This window comes from Mastigoproctus giganteus, chromosome 4 (assembly GCF_048544385.1).
Source record: "Mastigoproctus giganteus isolate SK-2022 chromosome 4, ASM4854438v1, whole genome shotgun sequence".
Lineage (NCBI taxonomy): Eukaryota > Metazoa > Arthropoda > Arachnida > Uropygi > Thelyphonidae > Mastigoproctus > Mastigoproctus giganteus.
The window spans coordinates 76,193,724-76,213,922 of record NC_143578.1 but is presented as its reverse complement, the minus strand read 5'-3'; the positions used below and the strand labels follow the sequence as shown (position 1 = coordinate 76,213,922).

Here is a 20,199-nt window from a genome sequence, read left to right as displayed (position 1 = left end):
ATGTTCTTTCGTAAGGTTGAGTGGCCGACCCCTTCTAAATCTCCACAGCCCTCAACTTCTGCAGCTGCATACTTATCAGCTGAAGACATAGATTCTGGCAATGATGCTCGAGAGGTAAAACTTACTGACTTTATGTCTGTCTCCTCTCTTTTTTTGTAATTTTATAATTTTGAAAATTTTTAAATTGCACGCTTTTGTAATTTTTTCTGTGCATGAGATAAAAAATTGAATAAATACAATAAATAATTCTATTTACATGTTGGTTGAACATTTCTTTTTTGATTCAATCAATTCAGCGAGCACAGTTGCGAGTGCTGCACAAGCATGGTGGAAATTCCAACTTACGTAGAGTTCGGCAGAATGCAACCCTTAAATTAATCATGGAGTGACTATTAATTGAGATGTTCAGTGAGTGCTGGCCAAGACCACCTGGAATCACTGTCAACTCAGTGTTTAATTCACCAGTCATCATTTTTGTTACATCCATTACATGTGATCTTAAAAGGTCAAACACTAAAAAGTTAGCATTTTCAAGAGGCCATTTGGATGTTTTGGTTATACTTTCTCTAAGTACAGTTAGGAATAGAAACACTGTACCTAGTATACACTATAAGACAAAGGGAAATTTTTTGCAGCATTTTCAATGGAAAAAACTGACTTATGATCCAAAATATATATTTTTTGTCAGTAACACTGCATGCCTATGAGGCCTTTGCAGATAGTCTTATTTGCACCCTTCTCCTCACAAAAAGAATAAATAATTGTAGGTAGTTACAGTCAGACCTCTTTTTAATGAACTTCCGTACATATGGCTATTTTCTATGTTATGAACTTTTTTGATTTCCCCTTGGTCATTACATTGAAAATAGTTTCCGTGTAACGAATAAAATTTCCATATAACGAACTGATTTCAAGAGACCTGGGTACGCATTGTTCGCACCTCTGGCCTTTAAGCAGTAGAGCTGATGCTGTAGAAACAGGAATTAACAGCTAAAAGGATTAACACTTTAGCTTTTAATAGTTAAAGGGTTTAATTCTTAAGAGCATTCAATAATTTAGTGTTACATATAAAGCCATTATTGTGCTGAAAATTTGCGCTGTACAACTGTAATCTATGTGTTATCCACAGTTTTTGGCAAAGATTAAGGCATATTCCTGACACGGATATCGGCTCTGGTCAGCTTGTTTTCTATTGTAAGAATTAGGAGAGAGTGATTTTCCTTTATTCATCTGGAAATTCATCTATTTTGCAGAAATGAGTCATCCACACTTTCACTAAATTTCACCTGTTTCTGTGTGTTAAGTACAACTGTTCCCTAAATCAGTTTTGTTTTAGCTACTGTGCAAGTAACCTTACAATGTCTAAGAGGAAGTCTTTGAGTGGTGGAAAAAAGTGGAAGTGCTGAATAGTGTACACTGGGGTGTAAAAAAAGAAAAAAGAAATCACTTTAAAATTTGGTATCCCTGCCAGTAGTGACACAGTTTTTCAGAATGTCAACTATTCTGACAAACCGTGTTTTGATTTTCAAACTGTTTAAGGAAATGGGACCCAGTCGGAAGCATGCAAAATTATGCCTGTGTGAAGATGTAGATGAAGCCATTTTTAAGTAGGTGAAGTCGATTTGAGACCAAAACATGCCGATATCATTAATAAAAGAAAAGGCTATGGAGTATGCATCTTTTCTGGAGCATAAAACATTCCAAGCTAGTTCTGGTTGGCTGGACAAATTTGAAAAGTGCCATCGCTTACTCAAAAAAGTTATTTCTGGTGAAAGTGGTGTTGTAATTGAAGAGGACTGTACCATTGAAAAGAAACAGTTTAAAAAATTATGGAGGACTATGAGCCCAAAGACATATTCAATGTTAATGAAATCTATTTTTCAGATCTATTTTTGAAATGTTTGCCAAACAAGACACTGACTTTTAAAGGTGATAAATGTGTAGGTGGTAAAAATAGTAAGAAGGGAATTGCAGTCTTGGTTGATGCAAATATGGCTGGTAATGAAAAACTGAAGCTTTTGGTAATAGGCAAAAGTAAACAACCCCAATGTTTCAAAGGAGTTATTAGAGTTGGACTAGAAGCTTGAATGACAAGTGAAATTTTTGAACAGTGGATTTTAAATTTCGATCGAAAGATGACGAAAGAAAACAGAAAAATCACTTTGATTGTCGACAATTGCCCACAAACTAATGTTTGAAATTTAAATAATTTTTTGAAATTTTAATAATTGGAGGTGAGGGATTTAGTGATATAGGGCGAGAAGAAATTTTAGAACATATTTATTCTCATCAGGAGGAATTAAAAAATGAGGAGTTAGAAGAACTACTGGACTCCAATAAAGATGTTTGTGAAGAAGAAAAGGAAGAGCAGAAGAAACCTGAACTAATAAACAAGGGTATATCAGAGATTTAAAGCCAGATAAATTCCTGAAGTAGAAGGTTATGCAGGAAGATCCCGACTTTAATAGTAGTACAAAAACTAAGAGAGGCATTGAGGATATTATGGTTTCTTATGTTGACATGAGAAAGATCATGACAAAACAGCGACAGACAAAAATTATGGATTTTGTATGTCAACTTCAAAAGCATAAAGAGGTTGTTTATACATGGGTACTGCACTTCCATCATTTCTACTACCCAGGTAGTATGAATGCATCGTTTATTCATATCTCATATTGTGACCACCTTCGCAACAAATTTATTATTATTATAATTAGCCATAGTGCAAGGAAGCCTGAGGCTTTTGCTGCACCAGCCAAAAAAAAAAAAAAAAATTCTGAGTTACCCCTGAGAGAGAGAGAGAGAGAGAGAGAGAGAGGGAGGAGGGGGGGGGGGAGTCAGAAATAGAAGGGAATCACCAAGAAAGAGAAGAATGATAATATCCAGCTCAGGACCCTGGGTGTACCAAGCCCATACTCACCAGAGCCCAAGGGGGATATATATTCCCCTCCCCCTGATAATTTCAACCTTTAATCGAATGCATGCAAAAAAAATTTGTTATAACTTAACAAATTTTTGGTAATTCTTTAAAATATAGTAGATGACTTTCATCAACTGGTGAAATACCACCACTTTGCTTATTGGAGTCTTGAAGTGGTGAAACCCATGTTTAGTCTCTAGAGCAAAGTTTCCGGCATCCCCCCCCATACTTCTCCTTCAACCCATGCACGGTACTAAGTACTATAGGTATTGATACCTTTCGTGTTTGGGGTTTTCATAAAAAAAAAAAAAAAAAAAAGTAATAGAGGCATGTGATGCAAGAAAGCAAGCATATGAGCTTGTGTAGCATCAGCAAAAAAAAAAAAAAAAAAAAAAAATCCAATTTCGCACAACCATTCCCTCTAAAATTTTGTCCAGTTCCTCCTTGAATTTATTTAAGCTATCAACTTCCACAATGACAGATGCAAGTTTGTTCCAGCAGTTAGCCACCCCCTGGCTAAAGGCAAGTTACGCACATCTGATCTATAGCTATCTTTCCTCAATTTGAATTTATGCCCCCTCAGGTTCGTAATCTGAGCAAGCAGAAGAATCCCATCAGAATTCAGTGTACTCAACTCATTCCAAGGCCTTATACACCTCAATCAGATCACCTTGCAGGTGCCTCCAGCTGCTGCAACTTGCAGAACTTAAGCCTTTCTTGGTAAGAGGGCCCCTTCGTTCCCCTCACCAATCTTGGTAAGCCCTTTGTCCCCCTCACCAATCTTGTTGCTCTTCTCTGTGCATGCTCAAGCAACTCTACATCCTTCCTAAAATGAATCCTCCAGACTTGTATGCAACATTTGCAGTGTGGCCTGACCATTGCCTTATACAAAGGGATAATCACCTCCTTTTCACTGCTAGTAAAATTCCTGTATATCATTGACAATACACACGACCTGCTCTGGCAGCCTATCTGCATTGTTCAGAAAACTTCATATCTGAGTTGCTGAGGTATTGCACTGCTTTGAATAAGTAATGCATCACAGTCGAGAAGACTAGTTTTACTTATTCTTGGCAGATACCACCACCCAGATGGCACTATTTCAAAGCTTGTGATATCTTCCAAGAATAAGTAACATCAGTCTTCTCCACTTGTGAAGGTTACTTATTCAAAGCAGTGCAATACCTTGGCAACTTGTGTGAAGGTGATCACAATATGAGATATGAATAAACATAACAAGCTTCAAAAGCATGTTCACCTTCTGCTAGCAGTTTCATCAATTGAATGTTTTTTCATGTTTTTTGGTAAGTCATGGTGAATTAAAAGTTTTATTTCATTGTTTTACTACTTTTTTCAGCATGCAGTTTTATTTTAAATTTAGGTGGGAATTCATTTCAATTCCATAATGGAAGCATATACCCAGTTGAGTTTCTGTTATTTCCATAATTTAGTTTTGATTTTTTTTTTGTTGGGGGGGTTAGTTTTCTTTCATCATGTTTTCTTTTAACATAGGGGCCTTTACATTTACTTTAGGGGCACGAGCTTGCTGTCACTCAGTTGGATCAATGTAACAAGAGAGAGAGAGATTATGGAGGAAGTCAGTCTCGCCGTTAATTTTTGAAACCCTCATTCCATAAAAAATTAGCATAGAAAAATATTACTTCCATATATTTTAGGATGTTTTTAGTTGGAATACATTTTAGATTATAAAGTGAAATTGTTAATTTCTTATAAAAATAAATTGTACCATTTGTAACATAGATTATGGTTTTAATTTCCTACATAAAAAGTTTCAGAACCTAATTCCCGTTTTTCCATAACAACAGTACCCCACCAAACACGGAATCGCTATGTGCGGACGTTGGTTGGAACATAACCCCTGTGCTCAGTGGGGGGGGGTCATCTGTATATGAATTCAAGTAGAAAATAACCATCAAGTGAAAATCACTCTTACTAAATCTGTTTTAATTTAATGGATAGGTCCTTACTTATGTTGTCTTTTCAATTTTTCATTTACTAAACAAGGGCTATAATTTCTATATCAGTGAGTGATTTGAGTGTTATGTGCACTATAGCCATAGCAGCTAATGTGCCAATAAACAACCATACCACACACACACACATATACACACACACATACAGTTGAGTGTTATGATCTTTTTTTGTATTGTTAAATCTGCTCAAACTGTAATCCAAAATGGCCCTAATGCTAGTAGCAGTTGAATAACATCAGTTCATGCGTTGGCCAAGTCATATCCCAAAATAAGTTTTTCAAATACTAATAGAGTCACTAATTTTGTATATGTGATCATTCAAATATGCATTTTGCTATTAAAATTAATAATCTATATTGTTTTCCAGTACATTTTCCATTATTGGTAAAAATAAAAATTTGGTTAGCACTGGAAAACACAAAGTCCTTTGTTTTGCCCAATGCAGCGTACATTTTAGATATTAGCATAAATTTTTAGTGCCTGGGCAATTGAGAATTTTCCGTGTTTGCCATTTCCTTCTTAAATATATGAAAATAGGTAATGAAGTTATTATTCATGAAATCCATTTTCCACTTATTATTTTAGTTATTAATATTGTGTATTTTAAGTTTTCAGCTAATAGATCACACTGTTTGTGTAATTTTAATTTTATGATTTTTATTTTTGTGCATTTAAGATATTCCAATATCAGTTTTATTGTTATGTTTCAGGGAAGACCCAGGATGTGGCAATATAGTGACATTTTGCCACTTTCTGTTTATTGCTGTTGAAGGTTTTATCTTTACTACCAATTTTGGAAGAAATCAACCTGTAGTGCCTTTAAGGTAACGAGTGTAGTTAGAAAATTAAAAATGATAACTATAGTTTGAATGTTAAAAAATATTGTAGAAAATTGATGTTGGTTTAATATTTCACTTTGTTAAATTTCCTAAATGATACTGTCAATAACATATACTTTGAACCAAATTTAAAGAAGTTTAATAGCCTGATCAGAACATGGAGGCCTACTGGGACTGTTGTTTCATTTTCTAGCTTATGACAATAAAAAATACAGTGTACCAAATTTTGGGCAAAAAAAAAAAAAAAAAGAAAAGAAAAGAAAGCACAAGCACAATTGTCAAAAGAAACTTGCAGAGACTGTGTTGGAATATATCATTGTGTTTAAATTTTCATTATCTTGATTACAGGCTTTAACAGAATAAACCTCTTAATTCATTCTATTCACTTCATTTTCGTATAGACTTGGTTGGATTTTCAAAATAATGTTCAAACAGCTTTCGCGCCTGCTGCTGATTATTCCATCAGAACTGGCAAAAGAGACAAAATTTTTTGAGCAGCTTTCAACAAACGGATTTCCACTTATCATTCTCTTTTTCTTTTTTTTTTTTTTTTTTTGCTTCAAAAATAGCACATTTCAGTAATTTATGAGCTGGCACAAAGATAAAATAGAGCCAGTACAAGGCCAGTTTCAGCTGTTTTGTAAATGTCTTTTCTTTTGCTCTGCTCTTGCTTGCATACCAAAAAAAAAAAAAACTCATTTCATTCATCCATTCACTCCAAATGCTTGTCTAGTTCTCTGCCTTCAACTTATTTAAGTTTTCAACCTCCACTATGACAGATGGAAATCTGTTCCAACTATCAAATCACCCACTGGCTAAAGGCAAATTTCCACACATTTATTCTGCAATTTCTTTTCTCAATTTGAATTTATGTCCCCTTAAGTAATTAATCTGAGCAAGAGGGAGAATCCCATCAGCATTGAGCTTGCTCAAACCTTATACACCTCGATCAGATCACCTCACAGGTGCCTAGTGTCAAGATGCTGCAACTTGCAGATTTAAGTCTTTCTTGGTAACAGAAACCCTTTGTTTCACTCACCAATCTCATTGTCCTTCTTTGTACTCATTCCAGCAGCTCTACATCCTTCCTAAAATGAGGCCTCCAGACCTGTATGCAGTACTCAAGGAGTGGCCTAACCATTGTCTTATACAAGGGGACAATCACCTTCTTATCCCCTGCTAGCAAATTTTCTGTATATCATTGACCAAGACACCATGAGCTACTCTTGCCACCTATCTGCACTGCTCAAAAAACTTCATATCTCTTACTGCACAATTACCCCAGGTCCTTTTCATTCTCTACTACCCTGAGTGCAGTACCACACAGTTGGTTGTTATTTGGTTTTTATGAGCATTAGCAACTAAGGTCATATTGCTCCGGGGATATGCGGTGGTCATTCCCTGACCTTTTCGCATCCTCCGTATTTGGGGGTGGTCACTGGCTCGAACCCCGGTCTAATCAAGAAGCGTGTGCTATGCACTGCTGCTCCTGCCCACTGGCTACGGAGGCACCACCACACAGTTGGCACATTCTTCTTCTTCTTCTTTGGTCCTTAGCTGGCAGCTGGGGGAGGCGGTTGGCCACGCAACCAGTATGCTGCTGTAGGTGCCGCAGGGTTTCGGACTTGCTCTGTGATGTTCTTCCATACCTTACGATCCATGGCTTCAGTCCTGGCCTGGTTAAGGTCGAGACGTCGGCTCTTCAAGTCATCTTCCACTTGCTTGGCCCACGTTTTCCTAGGCGCGGTCCGTTGGATGCTCCATTGGGTGGGTCGTTGTCTCCAAAGGAGTGTGGATGGTATTCTGTTCGTGCCCATTCTACATACGTGGCCAAACCATCTGAGCCTTCGCTTCTGGATTTGGTCGGCAATGGTTGGTTGCTGTTGGCATCTGGCGCGGATGGTATCATTAGTGATGCGGTCGCGAAGAGAGATGCCCAAGATCTGCCGCAGGCATCGCATTTGGAATACCTCAAGTTTGTTCAAATCTAACTTGAGACAAATCCATGTTTCCGATCCGTAAAGAAGAATGGGCAGGATCAAAGTCCGGAAGAGTCGGATTTTAGTCTTTGTGGAAATGTTGGTCCTCTTCCACAGACATCCATTTGAGCGAGGCGAACGCAGTGGCCGCCTGTCCAATTCTGCTGTGAATTTCCATGGTGGATGCAACTTTCTTCTCCTGGACCAGCGACCCAAGGTATTTAAAGTCCTGCACTTGCTCGATCTGGACGCCTTCGAGATAGATGGTGGCTTGCGACCCATCTGTTGTCAGGGCCTTTGTCTTACCAGCATTGATCTTCAAACCGTATGGCCGGGCAATGCGGGCAATGTCGTAGAGGATTTCGTGGCTTCAGCGTCGTTACCGGCAAGGATAGCACTATCATCAGCAAACATCAGGTCAGTCACATAGTGATCCTTGTCATAGTTGTATGCCCTGTCTGTTTCTGAATGCTTGCCTCATAATGGCGTCGACCACGATGTTGAAAAGCAACGGGGAGGCTACATCCCCTTGGCGGACTCCAGTTTGGATGGTAAATTCCTCAGATAAATCGTTCTGGATGCGCACCTGGCTGGTTAAACCGTTGTATGCAGTTTGGAGGAGTGTGATGACTTTTCGAGGTACATGTTCAACCTCTAGTAGTTTCCATAAGGCAGGCCGGTGGACACACTCGAAAGCAGACTTAAAGTCAATGAAAACAATGACGGTTCGCTGTCCACACCGGATCCTCTCCTCCATCAGCTGACGAATGGCAAAGATTTGATCACAGCATCCTCGCCCGGGTCTAAATCCTGCCTGTTCTTCTCGACTGGTTTGCTCGCGATGTTTTTGCAGTCTTGATTGGATAATCTTCATAAAGACCTTTCCAATGATGGAAAGGAGGCTGATGCCACGGTAGTTTCTTGCAGTCCCGGTTATCACCTTTCTTGTAGATTGGTACGATAATGGCTTTCCTCCATGTTAATGGAATTTGTTCAGTTCACCAGATGGTTTTGAGGAGTGAGTGTAGTCGGCGAAGCAGTACATCTCCCCCGGCTTTGATCGCTTCTGTGGTGACTTGGTCCCACTCCTGGTGCCTTGCCATTCTTCAGGGATTGTATGGCTGGCTTTCACTTCTTCTACTGTAGGCTCAACATCGACCATGGAGACCTCAGGGGGGTCGATCGAGAGTGCTGTTGCTGGCGGTCCCTGAGGTGGGTCGTGATTATACAGAGCTTTGAAGAATTCACTCCACCGTTGCAGGCGTTCGGATGGTGATCGCACGAAGGTCCCATCAGCATTCTTGATGTTGTCACTAGTCAATTTAGTCTTTCCACTCAGACATCTGAGGGTGCGGTAGAGAGTGCGGCACTCGTTTTTGGATGCCGCCACTTCAAGATCGTCTGCCACTTGGTTCCAGTATGCTTCTCTTTCTGCTGTCATTCTTTGTCGGACTTCTCGGTTTAGCTGCCGGTACCGTTCAAAGTCGACCAACTTTGCCTGTTTCCGTTTGTCCACGAGGTCGAGGCACTCATCTGATATCCATGGTTGCGTTCGACGTCGGGCAGGTGGACATAGGGGCTTGGCACATTCCAGGATGGCATCAGAGATCTGCTTTTCTTCTTCATTTATATCCTCGGGCACGGCCAGCATCTCGAAGCGGTTTGGATAGGGCGATCTGATATGCCTGTTTGTTGGCAGCATTCATTAGCTGCCTCCAGTCCAGCTTGGCTGACCGAGATGATCTTTTTGCATGCCGTAATTTGAGCTGCACCTTAGCCCGGATGAGGTAATGATCAGATCTGCAATCAGGTCCCCTCATGGCACGAACATCCATGAGTGATGAGCGAAATCTGGCATTGATCAAAATGTAGTCCAGGATTGCTGAGTCCTTGCCATATGGATTTCGCCATGTAAGTTGATGTTTTTGAGGGTGCTGGAAATGGCTGTTTCCAATGATCAGGTTGTTAGATGCGGCAAAGGACAACAAACGTAGTCCGTTGTCATTGATCTTCCCATGGCCAAACTTGCCCATTGTTGTTTCCCAACCAGATCTGTCCACGCCAATATGGGCATTAAAGTCGCCTGCGAGGATGATCACTTCTGTCTGCGGAATTGAATCCAGCGTATGTTGGAGCTGGTTGTAGAAGTCATTCTTGGTCGGGTCCAGGCTAGTCTCAGTTGGCGCATAGGCGGAGATAATATGGGTCTTGATGGTGCCCTTGACAGTAAGGACTGCCAGGCGGTCCGATATTGGTTGGAAAGCGATCACACTACTGGTGGCCTGAGCATCGACCATAAAGCCCACTCCTGCTTCTCGTTTCTCGCCACCAGAGTAGAATAGCATAACCGCTTCGTTAGGTGCTGGTGGTTGGATGATCATCGTTCCAGACCCGGTGAGCCTTAATTCAGATAATGCTGCGATTGATATCTTGCACCTAAGTAGTTCTTGGGCAATGATTTCCTTTTGTCCAACGTGGTGCCCCGTTCGAACATTCCATTCGCCAATGTTAATTGTCCTTTTCGGCGTAGTAAGCTTATTGCTGTGGCCAGTGATCCACTTCACACCAGCACCCTGGGTCTCCAGTGCTGGCGCATCGGCTACCCCCGGATGCGGTAACATTGTTATAACAGCTTGTTCTGTGGCCAGTGGTCCACTTCACACCAGTACCCTGGGTCCCCAGTGCTGGCGCATCGGCTACCCCGAATGCGGTAACATTGTTGTAAGAGCTTGTTCCGAATTTCATGCGGTTTCTTGCCTAGTTTCCCCGGTTTCCCGGTTCTGGTCATTTCGGCAGGATGACCACCCTCCTCCTTTCGCAGCCGGGCTTGGGACCGTCCATGGCGGAGTTGGCACATTACTTTGGGATTACTGCTATCCATATGCAGTAATTTACGTTTGCCAATGTTAAACTTCAGGTGTCCATCTGCTCAACTTTTCTAGATCCTGTTGCAGTAGTATACTGTCATTAAGAACCCTGCCAACCTTCGTAATGGTCTGCAAACCTTAGACATTAACTCTGTTATGTTATTTGGTTTTTTTTGGAGAATTAGCAACTAAGGCCATATTGCTCCGGGATATGCAGTGGTCATTCCCTGACCTTGTCCGCATCCTCTGTATTTGGTGGTGACGGGCTTGAACCCCGGCCTAATCAAGAAGCGTGTGCTATGCACTGCTGCTCCTTTTCCCACCTGGCTACGGAGGTGTCTCATTAACTCTGATATACCTTCATCAGTATCATTGATAAATACAGAAAACAACAATGGGCCCAATACCGAATCCTAGGAGTCTCCACGAAGAGCAATTTCCATCGATTATCACTCTCTGTGTTCTCCCACTCAACCATCCTTTTATCTACTGTAGCAACTTCCCTTAATGCCATACTGCTCCAATTTGTACAGTAGTGTTCCATGTGCAACAGTATCAAAAGCTTTCCTAAAATCGAAGTATATGATATCAAAATTATTTTTTTGCGTCCAATTCCTTTGTGACTACATCATAGTTTCCAATCAAATTTGTCAGACAAGACTTCCTCTTAATAAATCCATGCTGTGTCTGAACTATTAACTGCAGTCTTGTCTAGATGCTCCTGCAGTGCTTTAACCAATGATTCCATTATTTTCCCGGAATAGAAGTCAAACCAACAAGTCTGTAATTCCTCATGTTACTTTTTGATCCTGCTTTGTTAATTGGAGACAGATTTGCACATCTCCAGTCCATGGGGACCTCCCCTGAGTCCAAGTCAACTTTCATAATTATGTTTAAGGGTTTGTTTATTTCCTTTGGTGCCTCCTTTGATATAACTGGATAGATCCCATTCACCCCAGGTGCATTTTTATGTTCAATTTTAACAAATTCTTCTCCGCTTTGCTCTCAGTTATTACAAACTCATTTAGCTCCCGTCTAGAATTTGATAAGCTTGTGGCCTGCACTTTCTTACAGACATTTCTCATGTGTGAATGTAGATGCAAAATACTCATTCAGTTTGTCAGCTACCTGAGCAGAATCATCAATAATCAAACCATTGATATCAAGTGGGCCAATCTGATTCATCCCCTTCCTTCTAGAGTTTACGTAAGTAAAGAAGTCTTTGCTGTTTTCTTTGCATTCTTTGCCAAAGATTTCTCATAATCTGCCTTTGCTTGCCTAACCTCATTTGTGATTTGATTACAAACTGCCTTATACACCTCAATTATATCTACCATAGTCTTCTGATAGTTTATATGCATCCCATGCATTTTCTTCCATTTAGGCCTAAACCTTGAACAGTATTTCTTAGTTGGTATGAAAAGCCTAGTAGCTTCCAAGATTACTTCCTCGAATGCTTTGATATAACTGGATAGATCCCATTCACCCCAGGTGCATTTTTATGTTCAATTTTAACAAATTCTTCTCCGCTTTGCTCTCAGTTATTACAAACTCATTTAGCTCCCGTCTACAATTTGATAAGCTTGTGGCCTGCACTTTCTTACAGACATTCCTCATGTGTGAATGTAGATGCAAAATACTCATTCAGTTTGTCAGCTACCTGAGCAGAATCATTAATAATCAAACCATTGATATCAAGTGGGCCAATCTGATTCATCCCCTTCCTTCTAGAGTTTACGTAAGTAAAGAAGTCTTTGCTGTTTTCTTTGCATTCTTTGCCAAAGATTTCTCATAATCTGCCTTTGCTTGCCTAACCTCATTTGTGATTTGATTACAAACTGCCTTATACACCTCAATTATATCTACCATAGTCTTCTGATAGTTTATATGCATCCCATGCATTTTCTTCCATTTAGGCCTAAACCTTGAACAGTATTTCTTAGTTGGTATGAAAAGCCTAGTAGCTTCCAAGATTACTTCCTCGAATGCTTCCCATTTAGAATTTGCTGCTGGTAACATTATCAGTTGATCAATAGCTGGGAAGTTAAAATCCCCCATTATAAGACAATCTGATTTACTAGCCCACTCTGTTTCTTTGTACAGTTGTTCATTGTAGTCATCAGATTCATTAAGCCTATAACACACTCCTACTCTCAATTTTGCTTTCTCAGTGCTTATGTCACACCAAATTGACTCAGCATTGCACTGTCCACCCAGGTCAACTGGATGCACTTTGTGTTTTTATGTGTTTCTTAACAGCATAACCCCTCCTCCCTTCTTACCCTATCTATCCTTTCATTACACATTGTACTCCCTAAATTCCAATTCTGCATTCCTTATCTACCTAATGAGCATTGCACAATCTGTCCAGGGCTGAATTGATTGACAAAGCTCTCATATACTCCCTCCTATCATGTCTAGGCAGAATTGCAGACACTTTCAAATTTAACCCCAACTCACGAATTTTTTTTCAATATTGACCTGTACTTGTTAAGTAAGTCCGCAGATCTCCTCCTCTTAATGTTATTAGTGCCAACATATACGACAATATCTCCCTTTCCCCGTTTTTTCATGATATCTGCTCTACAACATCAACTACTTTTGCCTCTGGAAGACATACCTGGTCCTGTTCTACCTATCCTTTTTTGACAATATATTTCCCACCTATCTGACAATAGTCACCAACAATAACTAGCTCCTGTGAGACTAGCACATTCTGCCCTGAAAATTTTCACTCAGTTGCCTTATGCACAAGAGTGAGCACTAGTGTTGATTTGGGCAGCTGGGAGCTTGATGGGTTCCCCATTTTAATTTCTTCGAGGGCATCTACCCTACTCTTCAAACTCTCATAGACATTCATCAGAATGCTGAGTTGGTGCCTAATTTCTTGACACTCTCCACACTTAGCACACACAATGACATCCTCTTTGGCTAGATCACGTCCAGTTCCAAAAAGTTCTGAAAACATTTCACAAGTTGTATATTTTTTTAGGCTGTTGTGCTTTGGAGAATCTCCCCCTTCAGTTCTGCCCTAGCCACAGCACTCCTGCTACTTTGTGCACATTGCATTGCTGCTCTAGTCTGGGGCATGATTTCCATTTAAATATGATTTAATTAATTAATTAACAATGAAAATTAATAAGGTTAATAAATTTAATTGATTAACAGACTATACTATACTACACTTAACTATACAATACTATATTAAGCTAATGTAGTGTTATGTATTACGCTATCTGGTTTTATGTTATACCTTATGCTGAGAAGTTCGAGATATATGCTATCAAGTTACATTATACCGGAGCATTCACAATGTTAAATTAGTTATATCTTTACCTAAATACAAAAGATATATGCCCAAAATGTGATTAAACCTTCAAACTACTTATTTATTACAATTAAAACCCTACTATTCTTCTACACTACTGGTTATGTGCTACGATATTTGCACCCGAAACTGCAATACAATAGCAGTATGAGTGGCGAGTTGTAACTTACAAAATCACAGTATTTATAGTCATTTAATACATACAATACAAACTGAAATTCAGGATGAGGAAATTACCATTAGTTATGCCGTATACAGTTTCTTTCATGAATTCCTATTTCTTTGTTGGACTTTACCAATGTTTAGTTTTTGTTCCTTACATATTTGTGTATATCACATAAATGTAATTTTATTTTGGCTTTTTTGAAGTTGTTCTGACTGTTGTTTTAACATTCTACACAGGCAACCCCTGTACTTCTATAACACAGTTTTGCTCTAACATGGTTGGAGAATTGCAGCAAAACTTGCATAACATGTTATTTTTGAGATTTTGTGTGGAGGAAGCCATGCTATTATGTTGGATGTAATTTTTCAATTGTGGACTGTATCAGAATCATAGCTTTATCGCTCAAAGAAGGAAAACCGTCAACATTAAATGCATGTTGGAAAAATGTATGACCAGAGTCAGTTCATTCAGGAAATATGGTCAAACCAACAGAAAGTGAAATCTGTGTGATAGTAGAACTTGCTAAGTCAATAGGAGGGAAAGGTTTTGATGATATGACTGCTGAAGACATTCAAGAATTACTGGTAGAAAAAGAAGCTGGTGAAGCGGATTTGTTGGAAATGGCATCAGAGGTAAACCAAATCAATTCAGAGGATGATAGCGCAGATGAGAATTCTGAAGTTCCAAATTTTACACTAAAAAGCTTAAAGGAAGGTATAAACTGAGCCGAGCAATTAGAATCTTATTTTTTGAATGCAGATCCTTCGACTAAAAGGAGTACAAAGTTCAAAAGGAAGATTCAAACATGCTTAACTCCATACCACGAAATGCTTAGTTTACTCATAATTTAAAAATACACCATGAAATAATTTAAAAATACACCATGAAATAACTGAGTGCTACATACAAATAATCAGTAATACACAGATGTTCAGATCATAAAAAAGACCACATAAATCTCTCCTTTTTCTAGGGAAAAATCCTAAGTTGGCACACTAGTTGTCAAATGTCAATAAGGTATACCTTGAGTTCAGAATGACACCACCATTCATGGGAATTTTGTTTCTTCCTTCATGATTCTTTGTCACAATATAAGTTAAATTAAAAAGGAATTATGCAATTCATAAATTGTCATTATAAAAGCTAACTAAAACTAGCTAAGAATAAAACAAAGGATGCATTTTGCATACAGCATCTAGAAGCTGGAGGACCACTGCAGCATCTAGATGCTGCAGTGGCGCAGCAATGTCTAAGTCACTGCACCTAAAACACTACAACAACAAACATGGGACACAGTGAGTAATCTTTTGCTCTGCTATAATGAACTGTTTAGAAGTACACTAATATCTCACTTAACAAAGTAGATGCGTTCCAGTACATTAGTTCGTTATAAGAAACTTCGTTATCGGAGGTAGAAATACCATAGCAAGGATATGGATATTTCTATACTTGAAAAAGAGGTACAAATTGTTCAAAATAAATTATTTGAAATGAGAACATACATATTATATTATAAAATATTAATGTATTAGAAGACGAAATGCACAGAGCATAATTTCTTATGGGTTTAGATAATTAACTATATAATATCGGTGTAGATACACCATAGTTTTCCCATAAATTTGAACTATGTATGTAGTGTAAAGGCATCGTTTTAATTGTATCTCATATTGCGGGTGCCTTCACAACGAGATAGCTGGTATTGTACTATTCAAATAAATAACACTTCTCTAGTAGACAAGACTGCTGTTATTTATTTTCAGTGGATACCACCACCCGGACAATCATTTCAAAGGTAGTTGGCTTCGTCATCATTGAGTAGGCAGGTACCCTGGTAATGCAAAATGCATCACAGTTGCGAAGTTATTTCCACAATATGAGAGATGCCAAATGGTGTAAATTTGGCATCTCGTTATAGTTTGCCCATAAATTTGCCCAAATTTATGGGCAAACTATGGTGTCTACACCAATATTTTATTCAGTCAGTCCTCGTATAGCACACGATAGTTGTGTTCCTAGAAATCCTCGTGCAATGCAAAATCATGCAATAAAAATAACAGGCCCTATGGGAAAAATATGGTTAGGTGCTGATCACCCAAGATTGAACACACATTTGTAACCAAAACATTACCAAACACAATAAATAATCGTAATAAAATATTTACGTATTTTATTACAACTATTACGTAATAAAATATTGCTAATGCTTTTGCTTCTATCGTAAGCAAACTTGATTTTTTGTTTGATTTTCTATCCAAATAGATGACAACCGTTCCATCTCATCCAATTCTTTGTGTCTTAATCTAATGGATTTTAATTACACTTTGAGTTGTTCCTGCTATGAAAGTTGTTTTTGTTTTCTCTGCATTCTTTCTAATTCTTGGCGTTGCCTCATTTAGGCCAATAGCACGTGCAATATCACATGGTCTTAATTTCACTCAAAGTGTTTCAAAATTTCATATTTTTTCTCTACCAACAGAGGCGGACTGGCCATAAGCCTTACTGGGGAAACCCCAGTGGGCCGGAGGCCAGAAGAGGATGGTGGCCGGTGCGATTTTGGCCATAAACGCTAGTATGAGGCCGCTACAAATTTTCCCGGGTAAGGATTTTTGATCCAGTCCGCCTCTGTTTATCGATATTGCTTTTCTTTTTCTCTCTGTATCTGTAGTGTCTTCACCAGGATGCTTCCTTTTCACACCTTTTAAGTATTTTACTCATTTTTAGGGAATAAAGCACAATTATTAAAAAATGAGGAGGCACGCTTGATACACATAAACAAAGCTGCCCGCGTGTAGCAACTGAATAAACAACACCGTAAAGGCAGAGACTCACTATGAACACCTCACTAGCTCACATTTTACTAAAACACATTTCTGGGGGTTACTACCATAAAACAAAAACTATTTCCAGCTGCGTTTCTGCTAGTGGAATCTGTTATAAACTGGTAGTAAACTCGATCTAATTGCATTTTCGATAATACTGATAGCTGGAATTGTGTGGGGTTTTACGTTATTATGGCAAAAAGCGTTTGTCCTTCACTGATATAAAAAACATAAATACATTTTCAGAATCTTCTCTTCATTCCTATCATGTTGCGTTCAGTTGGGGTGATTCTGCATTCGACTGCCATTTCTTGTAAATACAAAGGCGAATCGTGCATAAGCGAATTCGGTTCGTGTTATCTACGATATCGTTCCCCTATTTATAAATCGTGTATGATCGAATTCATGTAGAATAAACACGTGTTATACGAGGACTGATTGTAGTTAATTATCTAAACCCATAAGAAATTATGCCTTGTGCATTTCATCTCTTAATACATTATTATTTATACACTATTTGGCATCTCTCATAATGTGGAAATAACTTTGCAACTATGGTGTATCTACACCATAGCTTACCCATAAATTATATATTATATAGCATGCATGGGCAACCTTTCTTAGTTTGGAGGCCAAATTATCATTCTGTCTCCAAGTCAAGGGCTGAACCAAATTATTAAATAAAATAAATTAATATTAAATGAATTAAAACAAGTTGCTACTTCATATTTCATTTATTTATAATATAATGCATAAAGCTCTACATAAATTTTATAATATAATGAACGACATAACAATTTAATGTGAAGATTGGCCTTGTACTTGAACTGCGAGACTATCAATATTGACGTTAATATTACTTAAGGATAATCGCATAGAATTTTCGAGGTTTTCGTCCGTTATTCTTGTCCGAATTTTTGATTTATTGTATTTCATCCTTGAAAAAACTGTTCACACATATATGTGCTGCCGAAAAGACAAATTATTTTTCTTGAAAAGGTGCGTAAATTTGTATATTTTTCTTCCACCAAATAAAATTTATAAAAATCCGTCAAAGCAATGTTGTTAAATTGTGATTTTAGCACTAAATCCTCCTGAAGCTCAATAAGTTTTATCTGTAAGTTTTCTGGCACATTATTTACATCAGCATCCATCAGACGAGCAAATATAGCGAATGTGTAGTCTTTGTTTTGGAAGTTGGCAAAACTTGTATTAAATTGCTCTATTAGTGCCTTCAGTTCTTCTCCATAACAATTATAAGGGATATTTTTATGAGTTGCTAGAGTAGGAAAATGATAACAATTTTTAGCTCTTATCTGACTTAGTATTAGTAATGGCCGCATGGTGCAAGAAAGCCTATGGCTTATGCTGCACCAGCCAAAAAAAAAAATAAATAAAAAAAAAAAAATAAATAAAAAAAATAATAATAATTAATAAAAGAAAAGGAAATTAAACCTATCATCCTGTGCGCTTCCCTGACCCAAAGGTACTATCCAGATGACCTTTGAATTTCCCCAAACTGTCAGCCTCTACCACCCATGTAGGCAACTTATTCCAGTAATTTATAACTCGCTGGCTAAAATAAAACTTCCTGCAGTTCAATCTAAACATTTCCCCCCGTAACTTGAATTTATGTCCCCTAGTTCTGGCATAATTTATAATCTTGAAAATGTCGTCCTCATTCATTTTACTGATGCCTCTCACAGCCTTAAATACTTCAATCAAATCTCCTCTAAGGTGTCTAGTTTCCAAACTCTGCAACCCACATATTCAAAGTCTTTCTTCATAAGGACACCCTTTTGCCGATCTCACCAGGCGAGTTACCCGTCTTTGCACCCTTTCAAGAAGCTCGATGTCTTACTTTAGCAGCGGTCTCCATACGTGAACACAGTATTCCAAATGTGGTCTAATAAAAGCCTTATGTAATGGGATTATCACGTCCCTATCTCTACTTGCAAAAGTTCGATAGATCATCGATAGGACACCATGGGCTTTCCTTGCAACCTTTTTACAAATCTCAGAGAATTTCATGTCTGACTGTATCATAACACTTGGGTGTTATGATACAGTCAGACATACAAAATAACATAGTGTTTTGTGAACCACTATATTGCATGTGCATATATTGTATGCATTGCCCTACCATTAATATTCAAATACCTGCATATCTATAAATAAAATTTATTTACACGTGCTGGAACCTTTAGCCTTTATGACAGCCTCTAGTGTGTGGAACACTTCCCAACTGCTTTTTATGAATGTCGATATTTTTGAACTACAAAAAATGTGTATTATTTACTTAATTGAAATTTGTAAAACCAACAAAGAAATAGCTGTATATGGCATTTTCAAAGCCAAAACTGAATGCTGTTGATAGTGCAAATGACCATAATAGTTATAAACTCTTACAAACTTGCTAATGTCCTAAATGCTTTAGAAATTAAAATATCTATTAGCGGGATGTTAATGTTACTTTTAGTTCCTTTAGGCTTTTGGCCTGCATCATTAATTGGATTGGACTTTGAGAAGTATGGTCTCACATGATTAAGTTGTTTGTTTAAAATTTTATTATAAATTAAAATATGATCACAAAAAACTTTTCAAAGCAATGTATAAATCAAACATCCTGTCTTTAACCTCTCATATTTTTTGAAGCATTATCAATTGTGAAAGCTGCTATTTGTGGTGTCAGACTCCAACAAAACTACAACTTTTTTGAATATAGAGTTTGAAAAGTTTAATTGCCATGCAATGGGGTGAATGCCACTCAGTCGAGACTGGGAAATGATAGAATTTGAATTTTTTTTATATTTCTAGTGGCCATTCATATCAACAGTTGCTGAAAGAAAATAATGAATAACTGAAAAGAAAATAAAAGAGTCTTTCATCATATGGTCATCCTTCTGTGGATCTCGCCATTTGAGTTGCCCATCTTTGGACTCTTTCAAGAAGCTCAGTCTTTTTTCAGATGAGGTCTCCATACTTGAACACAGTATTACAAATGTGGTCTTACAATTGCCTTATACAGTGGGATAATGACCTCCTATCTCTATAGGATAACGTTCAATAAATCATTGATAGGATACTATGGGCTTTCCTGGCTGCCTGTTTACGCTGTTCGGAATACTACTTATCTGCCCATATTGTAACTCCCAGAGCGTTTCCTCCTCCACAGTTTTTAATTCAACTTCATCAAGTGTATAATTTATTTGTGGGTTGCTATTCCCCAAGTGTAAGAGACCTTGCATTTAGCAGCATCAAAATATAGCTGCCACCTCTCTAAG

The 20,199-nt window shown here is 38.2% G+C and overlaps 1 protein-coding gene across 1 annotated transcript in view; it reads left to right on the top strand.

Annotated features, from left to right (window-relative positions):
* Window positions 1–20,199, top strand: part of Efr (ER GDP-fucose transporter) — a 189,029-nt gene that overhangs the window by 28,150 nt on the left and 140,680 nt on the right. The window contains exon 2 of the mRNA XM_090372297.1: window positions 5,625–5,738. Within this exon, the coding sequence (XP_090228423.1) occupies window positions 5,625–5,738 (114 nt within the window). The remainder of the gene's footprint in view (window positions 1–5,624; window positions 5,739–20,199) is intronic.